At 37.0% G+C, this 11451-nt stretch overlaps 1 protein-coding gene across 1 annotated transcript; it reads right to left on the bottom strand.

The window, feature by feature from the left end:
• Positions 1–32: 32 nt before the first annotated feature.
• LOC119419950 lies at positions 33–5634 on the bottom strand. Its single transcript, XM_037687321.1, has 2 exons — positions 5324–5634; positions 33–475 (listed from the first exon to the last, which is right to left on the bottom strand). The coding sequence occupies exons 1-2, from the start codon at positions 5619–5621 to the stop codon at positions 33–35; spliced, it is 741 nt and encodes a 246-aa protein (XP_037543249.1). The 5' UTR covers positions 5622–5634.
• Positions 5635–11451: the final 5817 nt, after the last annotated feature.

Raw genomic sequence — 11451 nt, 5'->3', positions numbered from 1 at the left:
GTCACTCCTTGGTTTCCACCAGTCCACTGTCGTTACTGGCTGAGCTCCTTGAGGCTGCGCAGCGAGCTGGCACAGCTGGTGATGAGGCTGCACAGCTCGATGCTCGCCTCTGGCGACGATGAACTCTGTAGCTGGGTGGTGGCCCAGCGAAGTTTAGTGAGAACTGCTTCCTCTGCTTCCTGCAGCACAGGTCGGAGGGTGGAGCTCTGAGGAGAAACGGGGGGACGAATGGGCGTCAGCGTTGCGGTGGGGGCGGCAGGAGCTGAAGGAGCCGGGACAGCCGGCGGAGGCAGAAGGGCTCTTCCACCAGCAGCAGCAGCTCCCTCGCAGTGCTCTAGTTTGGGCTGAGCAACCGTCCCACCTGACTGACTGCTGCTGGCACCTCCGTTGAGCTGAGCGGCGTGGGTCGGTGGAGGGGACTGGGCTGCGAGCTGCCGTTCTCTCACCTGAGCCAACGCAGCCTGAGCATTCAGAGCTGAGAGAGGAAACAACGAGGTGAGACTGACATGAGGGATTTACTGCAAGATGTTTGAGAAGAAGCACATGAGATGACAAATACAAAGACTGAATTCCATGATGTGAAAAGTCAAAATTAAACAAAAAAAAATGTTTCTCTTGTAAAATCATTTGGGGACTTTGAGGATGTGATCTAACAAACGAGTCTCTGACAGTTTGGCTGCTGCAGCGTCTGTTAACCTGCTCAGGCTCAGTTCTCCTCATGAAAATAAATTCAGCTGAATTCCTACAAAAAATTTTTTTTTAAATTACAGCATTCGACACAAGGCACTAACGCTTCATAAACCGAAATAACAAATTTAGATTTATAAAACGGCGCCGCAGTGTGGCATGTAGAAGTCCTGTGGTTTGTAAAGCCACAGAGTATGAGCATGTTTCATATTTAACAACTATAGAGCCAGTTCAATGGCTTCAAACACAATATAGCATCATACTGATGAGTAGTGAGCAAGGGAGTGGTGGCGCAGAGGGTAGAGAAGGTGGGCCTGTGATCGGAAGATCGCCGGTTCAACTCCTACCGACATCAAAACGTGGGTGGGATAGGTGAAACACCCACCTGCCTCCACCCTCATTTACCCCACCGTGGGCCCTGAACCCACCATCTGCTCCCCTGGGTGCCCTAGATAGCAGCTCTGCTCCACACAGTTAGTTCACTGTGGCAAATCCCTAAAGAAGGGAGCAGCCGATTATATATATATATATATATATATATATATATATACACACTTTTCCCTTCCCACAGACTTCCCACTGAGGTGCCTTGATACAGCACTCTGGGAACAGCCTATTCGTTCAGCAATTTCTTTCTGTGTCTTACCCTCTTGCTTGAGGGTGTCAATGATGGCCTTCTGGACAGCAGTCAGGTCGGCAGTCTTACCCATGATTGCGGTTTTGAGTAATGAACAAGGCTGGGAGTTTTTAAAAGCCTCAGGAATCTTTTGCAGGTGTTTAGAGTTACGTTGTTGATTCAGATGGTTAGGTTAATAGCTTGTTTAGAGAACCTTTTCATGATATGCTAATTTTTTGGGACAGGCATTTTGGGTTTTCATGAGCTGTATGCCATAATCATCAGTATTAAAACAATTAAAGACCTGAAATATTTCAGTTGGTGTGCAATGAATCTGAAATATATGAAAGTTTCATTTTTATCATTACATTATGGAAAATAATGACCTTTATCACAATATACTAATTTTTTGAGAAGGACCTGTATATATATATATAGATATATATAATTAGTGAGCCCACCTGACTTATAGGCATGTGCATGAAAATCAAAACAAAAACCAGGGAGAAAAAGTTTGTGACATATCAATTCCAAATAGAGCAAAAAAACAAAAAAAACATGCAGGGTCTGAGTGGCTTTTCTTAAACTATATTCAGATTTTTTTTTTAAATATTAAGCACAGGCTGCTTTCCACATATTTCAACAAAGATAAAAAAAAAAAAACGAGTCTAAAGCATACTGACATTTATTTCCCCTACATAAACCATCCATCCATGATCTTCTTCTTCTTCTTTTCTATTATGGCGGATCGCAAGCAACTTTAAGGTGCATACCGCCACCTACTGTACACGAGTGTGTAGCAACACTACTTCACATCTATTAAATTCTATTTTTTAACCTAGTATTTTGCAGAAAAGTAAATATTGCTTTTCTTATTCTGTAAATATCCATTATGTTTCCTTCATTTCCCAATATTCCTTTAAGACTCCATTCTTGACCTGTCCTTCTAACCATTCTTCTCAGTTTCTCCCTTTCAGGTTCATATGTTTTACAGTTCATCAATATGTGCTCTACATCTTCTTTCTCTCCACACCCTTCACATTTATCATTCTGTTTTCTCCCTATTAAATATAAATTATCATTTAAATAGGTATGACCTACTCTTAATCTGAACATGATTATTTCTTCCCTTCTATTTTTCTCAGTGATTTTTCTAATTAATACTGACTTTTGTACATTATAGAAACTTCTTCCTTTCTTATGTTCATTCCATCTTGTTTGCCATTTTTCTATTTCTTTACTTTTAATAAGTGATTTCCCTTCCCCTTTCCCAAAAGGGATTGTAATTGTTATTGCCCCCTCTAGCGCCCTTTTTGCTAGTTTATCTGCCTTTTCATTGCCCTTTACACCTTCGTGTGCTGGAACCCAACAGAACCAAACATCAATGCCACCCCTGTATAGTCTAAATAAACAGTGTTGAATTTCTAATACTAACTCTTTCCTATTATTTCCTTCTCCCTGAATACTTTCTATAACTGCTTTGGAATCCGTGCACACCACCACCCTGTCTGGTCTAACCTCCTCTACCCATTGTAAGCTCAGCATAACTGCTACCATTTCTGCTGTAAAGACAGATAGTTGATCTGATAATCTTTGAGAAATGTACATTTTACATTCTTGTACATATATTCCTTTTCCCACACATCCTTTTAAATTCTTAGAGCCATCTGAATATATTTTAAGGTAGTTAGAATATGAGTTTCTTATATGTCTGTCTTTACCCCTATTTCATTTAAATTCCAGTCATTTTTCATTTTAAGAAGTTTCATGTCCACATTTACCTCAGGAAATAGCCGTGGAGGAATAACACTAATCAGATTAAACTTTGCTATTTCCTTATTCTCTAATCCATACATTTTAATCAACTTGTTTACAGTCCATCCAAATCCATTTTTACAGTTTTGTAAAATTGTTGTAGTTGCATTATCTTCCTTACTACTTTTAATTTTCATCCAATATACTAGAGCTAATTTTATTCTTCTCATTTCCAGTGGGGTCTCTCCAGTCTCTATTAAAAGAGCATTAACAGGTGTCGTTTTCACTGCTCCTGTACATATACGTAAAGCCCTACTCTGTAACCTATCTATCTTTTGTAATGATGTTTTTGCTGCTGCTCCGTATATAAAACTGCCATAATCTATTATTGATCTCATGAGAGCCCTGTATATGTTTAATAGTGACTGTCTATCTGCACCCCAATCATTTCCAGCCACAGCTTTTAGTAGATTTATAACTTTCTTACATTTTGTTTCTAAGTTTTCTATATGTGTTTTCCATGTATAAGAACTATCCAACCATAGTCCAAGATATTTAAATTCTGCTACCCTTTCCAAAGGTTGTCCGTATAATGTTAATGTTCCTATATCACTATTTCTCTTATTTGTAACAACCATAAAACAAGACTTGCTTGCTGATAATTTAAAACCCCATTCATAAGACCATTTTTCTACTTTACTAATTGCTTTCCTAATTTTTCCTACGACATGTTTTATATTCTTTCCCCTCATCCATATGGCCCCATCATCTGCATATAGTGCAGATTTTATACATTTATCATTATCAGAAAAGATATCATTAATCATAATATTAAATAAAATTGGACTGATTGCACTACCTTGAGGAACTCCATTTTCCACATTAAATTCTTTTGAATAATCATTCCCAATCTTCACTCTAATTTTTCTATCCATCAGGAAATTTGCTATCCAATTATACATTTTCCCACCTATTCCCATCTGCTTGATTTTTATAAGTAAAAATCTTCTCTCCATAATGAATCATATGCTTTTTCTATATCAAAAAATATTATAATCATTATTTCCTTCATTTTTAAAGCTTTCTCTATGTCATTACTGATTCTAGTTAGTGCATCCATTGTTGATCTCCCTGTTCTAAAGCCACACTGATATCCATTAAGTAGTTTCCTATGCTCAAGAACATATCCTAATTTATTGACCATTATTTTCTCCATCCATTTACTTAAATGAGATGTTAAAGCTATTGGTCTATAATTATTCGGACTGATAGGATTTTTTCCTGGTTTATTGAACGGCAGTATTGTTGCCCTTTTCCAGTTATTTGGTATTAAACCTTCTTTCCATATTTTATTAAACAGTTTTAATATTAATTTCAATGTTACTTCCGGAATCTGTCGAAACATAGCATAGCATAATTGATCCTCCCCTGGAGCTGAATAACCTGTCCCTTTCAATACTGTTTTAAGTTCTTTCATGGTTATTTCCATGTCTAATGTTGTCATATATTTTTTACATTTCTCCAAAATATTTTTTATGCTTTCCAAGTTTTTGAGTCTTCTGCTGTCTATGAATGTCTGTAAGATGTTCCCCACTATGAACTGCAGCAAATGTCTCGCCTAATAAATCTGCCTTATCTTTATTTAACACCAATATCTCCTGACCTCTGATTAAGGTTGGTATTTTAACATCATTCCTTTTCCCAGTCATTTTCCTAAACATTGACCAAACGTTTTGTAATTTTATTTCTGAACCTATTGAAGAACAATATTCTCTCCATGTTTTCTTTTTTTGCGTCCTTAATAGTTTTACGAGCTATTGCTCTTTTCCTTTTATATTCAATAAGATTTTCCGTTGTTAAATTGTTCTGTAATATTTTAAATGCCTTGTTACGTTCTTTAACTGCTGTAGTACATTATCCATGATCTTTTACCAGCTCCTTCCTTTTCCGGTCACTGGGTGGTCACTGGTTCCCACATCCAGCAGTCACTGTTTACATGCGCCAAATGAAATGTAATGTATGTTTATAATTCAGGTCTCTCTTGTAAATGAGTCCTCGTGGCTCAGTGGGACTAACCTGTTTAAATAAGGGTTGAATGAATGAAAAGTACATGGACACAATCCGATCTGACGAGCGTTTACAACTTTACGTGCTGCGGGCTTTTATTCAGAATAGAAGCGCCGACATGCGCAGAGTGGTAAACTTTCCTTTAAAAAAAGCACAGAAGAAGAAGAAGTTCTACTTCCGTGATGAACATAAACAAACCTGAATCTCCCATGAGCTTGTCCATCAACGCGTAAAATGAAAAACTGGCGGGGTCGCAGCCACCTTTTCCGTTCTTGTTCTTTGTTTTGTAGTAGCTAGCTTTCAAGCATTTCCAGCGATTTTTTATTTGATCAATTGTTCTGTAGATTCCGGCTTCATGCAGCTTTTTGTGTACTTGTCGAAATAACTCCGTGTTCTTACACTTTCGACCATCAAGGCGTTCAATAATTCTGAGCTCTTTCAAAGTTTCTATTAGAAATGTTGTATCGCTCGCCGACCAATTTTGCTTCCCCGACATATTAGCATTTAGCATTAGCTAGGCTGAAACATAGACATATGTGCGTAGACGCCTCTTTGAGCGCTGAACGTACGTCGACGCCATGTTGAATGTGGCAGAACTGGACTGACCTTCATTAAGCACCGTTCCACAAAGTGCTTTATGTTAATCCCTGTCATTCACACGCAAAACAGGCACCAAAGACAACATTTGTAACTTTTAACGTGATTATTAAAATGTTTACTCCCTAAATGTTTAGATTAGTAAAGCACTAAACATGTTTTGAGTTTTTATAACGACTAACGTGTAACACTATTAATGTGGTGATAAATATAGAAATATTCATATTTAACATTTAATCTGTGCAACTATGTGGATTTTCTGAATAAACAGCACTAACATTCACATTTAATTGATTATGATTAATCACATCGATGAACATAAACATCTATCTCTATCTAGCTACTATATATATATATATGTATATATATATATATATATATATATATATATATATATATATATATATATATATACACACACACATATATATGTATATATATATACACACACACATATATATGTATATATATATATATATATATATATATACACACACACATATATATGTATACATATATATATTTACCAGTATATATATGTATATCAGAGTCAGAGTTTCTTTATTGTCATCCGCACCTCATGTGGTACATGTGGTGGAGCGAAATTATGTACACAAGGTCCCAGTTACATCCAACAATAAAATGTATAAGAAAAACAGTAATAACATCTAAGATATGAACTAAGAAGAACATCAACTTAATATACACTAAGCACTCATAACATAAAACATTGAACATCAGCACAAACATGAACATGAGTCTGTGAGCAGATGTGCACGCATGAACACATCAACATTTAAACAGATCAGCAGCAACATGAAACAGATCAGCAGCAACATGATATGGTTTTTCACAGTGATTATTCTAGTTAGAGATTCATGAGTCTAACAGCCTCAGGGTAGAAGCTGTTCCTCAGTCTAGTGGTTCTACACTTAATGCTCCTTAACCTCCTTCCTGAGGGGAGTGGGGCAAAAAGTGTGTGTGCTGGGTAAGTGGGGTCCTTCATGATGCAGGTGGCCCTCTTCCTGCATCTGGAGGTGTAGATGTCTGTGATGGTGGGGAGACTGACTCCAACAGATTTCTGTGCAGCCTTCACCACTCTCTGCAAAGCTTTTCTTTCTGCAGCTGTGCAGCCTCCATGCCACACATTGATGCTCGAGCACAGGATGCTCTCCACTGCACACCTGTAGAAGGAGGCGAGGACTGAGCTTCATATACATATATATATGTAAATATATATTGGTGTATATATGTTCATCGAAGTGATTAATAAGTAATATTTTTAATAATCACGTTGAAAGTTACAAATGTCTTTGGTGCCTGTTTGTTTTCCAGATTAGTGTGTGTGAATGACAGGGATTAATTTAAAACACGTTGTAGAATGGTGCTTAATGAGGTTCAGTCCATTTCAGGTCCATTTATCAGGTCTCTCTTGTAAATAAGTCCCTGAGGCTCAATGGGATAAACCTGTTTAAATAAAGGTTGAATGAAAAGTTAATTGTATTGGTTGACCGGCACTTCTGCCACATTCAAAATGGCGGACGCTCGACGTACCACAAATGGGCTCCCGCTCAATAAGGCGTCTACGTATTTATGTCTATGGACGGAAATACGTAAGGTCGACGTATGTCGCACATGCGCAGTCAGGTCAGTTTTCCACAACCAGAATAAAATGATCAGATTATTCATTTCAACCTTTATGTAAAAGGTTAATCCCTGAGCCTTGGGGACACATTTACAAGAGAGACTTGTTTTTTTAAACAAAGAGTGGTAACAACAGTGGACAACAAAAGATAATCATAAAGGATGCATACAATGAGAACAAGTGAAAGAAGATGTAACAAAAAACAAACAAAAAAAAAAACAGATAGGTTGTAAGGCAATGTAAAAAAACCAACTAAAAACAAGAACATGTCTGCACTGGTTTTTCCCATGAACTTAGCAGATGTTTGAAGCCACAGAGAAGTCAAGGTCGAGAGCTTCAGATCTTTTTGCAAGATATTCCAGGAAACAGGAGCGGAGTAGGAGAAGGTTTTGCCTAGTTCAGTCCTCACAGAGGGAACACTGCAGGTAATAATGTCCTGAGAGCGCACGCTGTAGCTGCTCTCATGCAGTGACATGTAGGAGGAGATGTACGAAAGCAACATGACCAAGAAGAGATTCAAAGATGAAAATGTACCAGTGAGAGAGTCTGCGTGAAGTTAATGATGACCAGTTAACCAGTGAATACAGGGTGCAGTGATGGGTATGATAGTTACAGCCAGTTATGAATCTTAGCGCACAATACATCGAACATCTGCAGTGTGCTTGTAGGGGTGTTCATATAAATAATGTCACCATAGTCAATGGAGGGAACATGTACACTGTTTGGATTATGAATTGGCATAAACCACCTCTCTCATTTGGATTACAAATTCATTTGGATCGAGCTGAATGAGCTCAGAATAATCCGAATGGGGCAATTAAATAATGCATTTTTATTCTGAGCAGCCATTTCATTATGTCCATGTAAACATAGCTACTGATTATGGGTCCTCCAACAGGACAGTAACCAAAAACAGTTAAAAACACACAAGAATGCCTAAGAACAAAACATTATTTGAAGTGACAGCCTGAGCCCTGATCTAAAGTCTACTGAACATCTGGGGAAGGAGTTGACACCTGTCTGGAGCGAGCCGGAATACCTGTGGACAGGCACAGGCACAGAAGTCTCAGAGTTAAAGAAATCATGTGACTGCTGCAAAATGTGCAGCAAAATATTTAAGGCAACATAGAACGTCTTCCTTTAATATTACTTTTGTTAGTTTGAAATGACTTCTGCAACCATCGTGGGTTACCTAACTAAAATGGTACAAACAAAATTATCCACACCAGTAACGATGGAAGGTGCTGATAGGATTTGCACCAGTGCAACTTCAGTATTTAATTTGGTCCATATCAGTCCAAGGATTGTCTAATTTGATAAAGAAGTCAAGAAACAAGTGAAAAGATAATTCCCTCAGAGTAAAGCTTTTGCAGGTTAAAAAGTGTTTTATTTTTTTTTTAAGAAACTATAGGTGCTGGTCATAAAATAAGAATATCAAGAAAAAGTTTATTTATTTCAGTAATTCCATTCAAAAAGTGAAACTTGTATATTGCAGCATATTCATTCATTACACACACAGACTGATATATTTCAAATGTTTCTTTCTTTTATTGTTGATGATTATAACCGACTACTAATGAAAACAACAAAAATATCTCAGAACATTAGAATGTTACTTAAGACCAAATAAAAATAAGGATTTTTAGAAATGTTGGTCAAGTGAACATGAAAAGTATGAACATGTACAGCACTCAATATTTAGTTGGGGCTCCTTTTTGCCTGGATTACTGCAGCAATGCGGCGTGGCATGGAGTCGATCAATCTGTGGCTCTGCTCAGGTGTTATGAGAGCCTGGGTTGTTCTGATAGTGGCCTTCAGCTCTTCTGAATTGTTGGTCTGGTGTATCGTATCTTTCTCTTCACAGTACTCCATAGATTTTCTTTGGGGTTAAGGTCAGGCAAGTTTGCTGGCCAATTAAGAACAGGGATATCACAGTCCTTAAACCAGGTACTGGTAGCTTTGGCACTGTGTTCAGGTGCCAAGTCCTGTTGGAAAATGAAATCTGCATCTCCATAAAGTTGGTCAGCAGCAAGAAGCATGAAGTGCTCTAAAACTTCGTGGTAGACACTGCGTTGACCTTGGACCTCAGAAAACAAAGTGGACCAACACCAGCAGAAAATGGCACCCCAAACCATCAATGACTGGAAACTTGACACTGGACCTCAAGCAACATGGATTCTGTGCCTCTCCTCTCTTCCTCCAGACTCTGGGACCTTGATTTCCAAAAGAAATGCAAAATTACTTTCATCAGAGAACTTTGGACTACTCAACAGCAGTGCAGTCTTTAGCCCAGGCAAGACACTTCTGATGCTGTCTCTTGTTCAAAAGTGGCTTGAAACAAGGACTGTGACAGCTGAAACCCATGTCTTGCATACGTCTATGTGTGTAATATGGCAAAAATATACAATGTAACTGCCTTTATTTTTTAAAAATAAATACAGTAAAGTATAAAATACTTGTAAAATACAATACATACAGAATTGTATTTTAAATAATCTATTTTCAGTGTTGGATATTACAAAACCAATAAGACTATTTTTTTTTTTTTTGGGGGGGGGGGGGGGGGGTTATTACCTGCTCTAAAGTTCAGCCAAGTGCCACAAATACCACAGCAATTACACCTTTTTAAAATTTTACTAACAAAATAAAGGTTTCACAAATAACGTGTGTTAAAATAATAATTATTTAGTGCAGGACAATTCAGCTCAGATTGGACAAGCATAAGTAGATATTTTAAACTAAATGGAAAGTAATCCAAAAGTGAAACTTTAGCTTTAAGAAAAAAAGTCATTTAGTTGAACTTTTCAGGTCCAAACAGTCCAAATGTCTGACGCTAACATCCATGGGGGCAAGTTGTTCTGAGGCGTACTATACTGGAATTTATACACAAATAAAACATTTTTATCTATTATTTCTCTGCCTTTGGCACCTTCTTGTAAAAAAATTAGGCATCGCTGAACAGTTAAAAATTTAATCAGGTACATAAAAACAAACAAACAAAAAAAAAAGACTTTGATCAACACTGAAATTAGATTTTCTACTATAAAATCCTAATAATGTACAACACATGCGTTATTCTAGATATAATGTAATAAAAATAAGGTAAAGTTAAACACCATCTGAGCATCATTGAACCACGTGACCTTTTCATTCTGTGGAAATATTTTAATATTTAAGGAATTTGGCATAATACACATCATTTTACCCATTTTCTCACATAACTGACTTGTTCTTTTAACTTGGTGGCAAAAGTGAAACAGTAAGTGACATCAAAGGAGAACCCCCTAGTTTTTGTTTATTGAAAGAAAATTATTTGAACTCCGACTCTTCTTCGTTTTTGATAGTAATTCAAAATAATCCAAAAAACCATCAGATTATTTACTGGTCTGTGTCGTTAGCCGTTGTAGCAACGCTCTGTTCACATGCAGACATTTCCCTTTGTGATCACTTCCTGTTACTGTGCACGCAAACATCGCAACTGTTCATGTCAGCAGCGTAATTTGTTTGCATTATATTATTAATAATGGATTTTAAATAAGCATTCTTATTTATTAAGAAAATTTAATGTCACAGGTTCTTTAAAACTAAACATGAACTTTTTATCTGCTAACTCAATATCCAGACGTAATCTCTGAAAACTGAGGCTTGCAAACTTTTAACGGTTGTGATTTTTATTACAATTGTTTTAAAAAAAAGACTGAATATTTTGGATTTGGTAACTTTTGCAGATGAAGAAGAACCAACAAAAAATGGGCACAGTTTTATTGGTTTTTCTGTGATTAATTCGACTGAATCTTGTTTAAAAGTTTCATTTTACTCATTTCTTTGAAACTACTACAGAAAACTAATGTGCTTTAACAAACACTTGTTTGCATTTATAACTTACAATGTGACAAAAACGATCACTTCATATTTCTGCCAGCCGCATGCCTAAATTAATCCAAAAGCAACTCGTGCACTTTAAACATTCTGATCCTAATTCAAGTGCATTTTTGAATCAACTTTTAATTCAACTTTAAACAACGATTCAGGCAGAGAGAGAGAGACAGAGAGAGAGAAGCTAACTAAACCAAAGTCAGTGCTC

Source organism: Nematolebias whitei, chromosome 14, assembly GCF_014905685.2.
Source record: "Nematolebias whitei isolate Nwh7 chromosome 14, NemWhi1, whole genome shotgun sequence".
Taxonomy (NCBI): domain Eukaryota; kingdom Metazoa; phylum Chordata; class Actinopteri; order Cyprinodontiformes; family Rivulidae; genus Nematolebias; species Nematolebias whitei.
The sequence above is the reverse complement of the archived record's forward strand: the minus strand, read 5'-3'. Positions and strand labels throughout refer to the sequence as shown.

Bases quoted from the DNA above. Each gene is read 5' to 3' on its own strand.
- LOC119419950 (XM_037687321.1), bottom strand. From the start codon at position 5,621: ATGTCGGGGAAGCAAAATTGGTCGGCGAGCGATACAACATTTCTAATA. The intron at 476-5,323 runs GTTTGTTTATGT...TTCCTCTCTCAG, and splicing joins CAAGCTCATGGGAGATTCAG to CTCTGAATGCTCAGGCTGCG.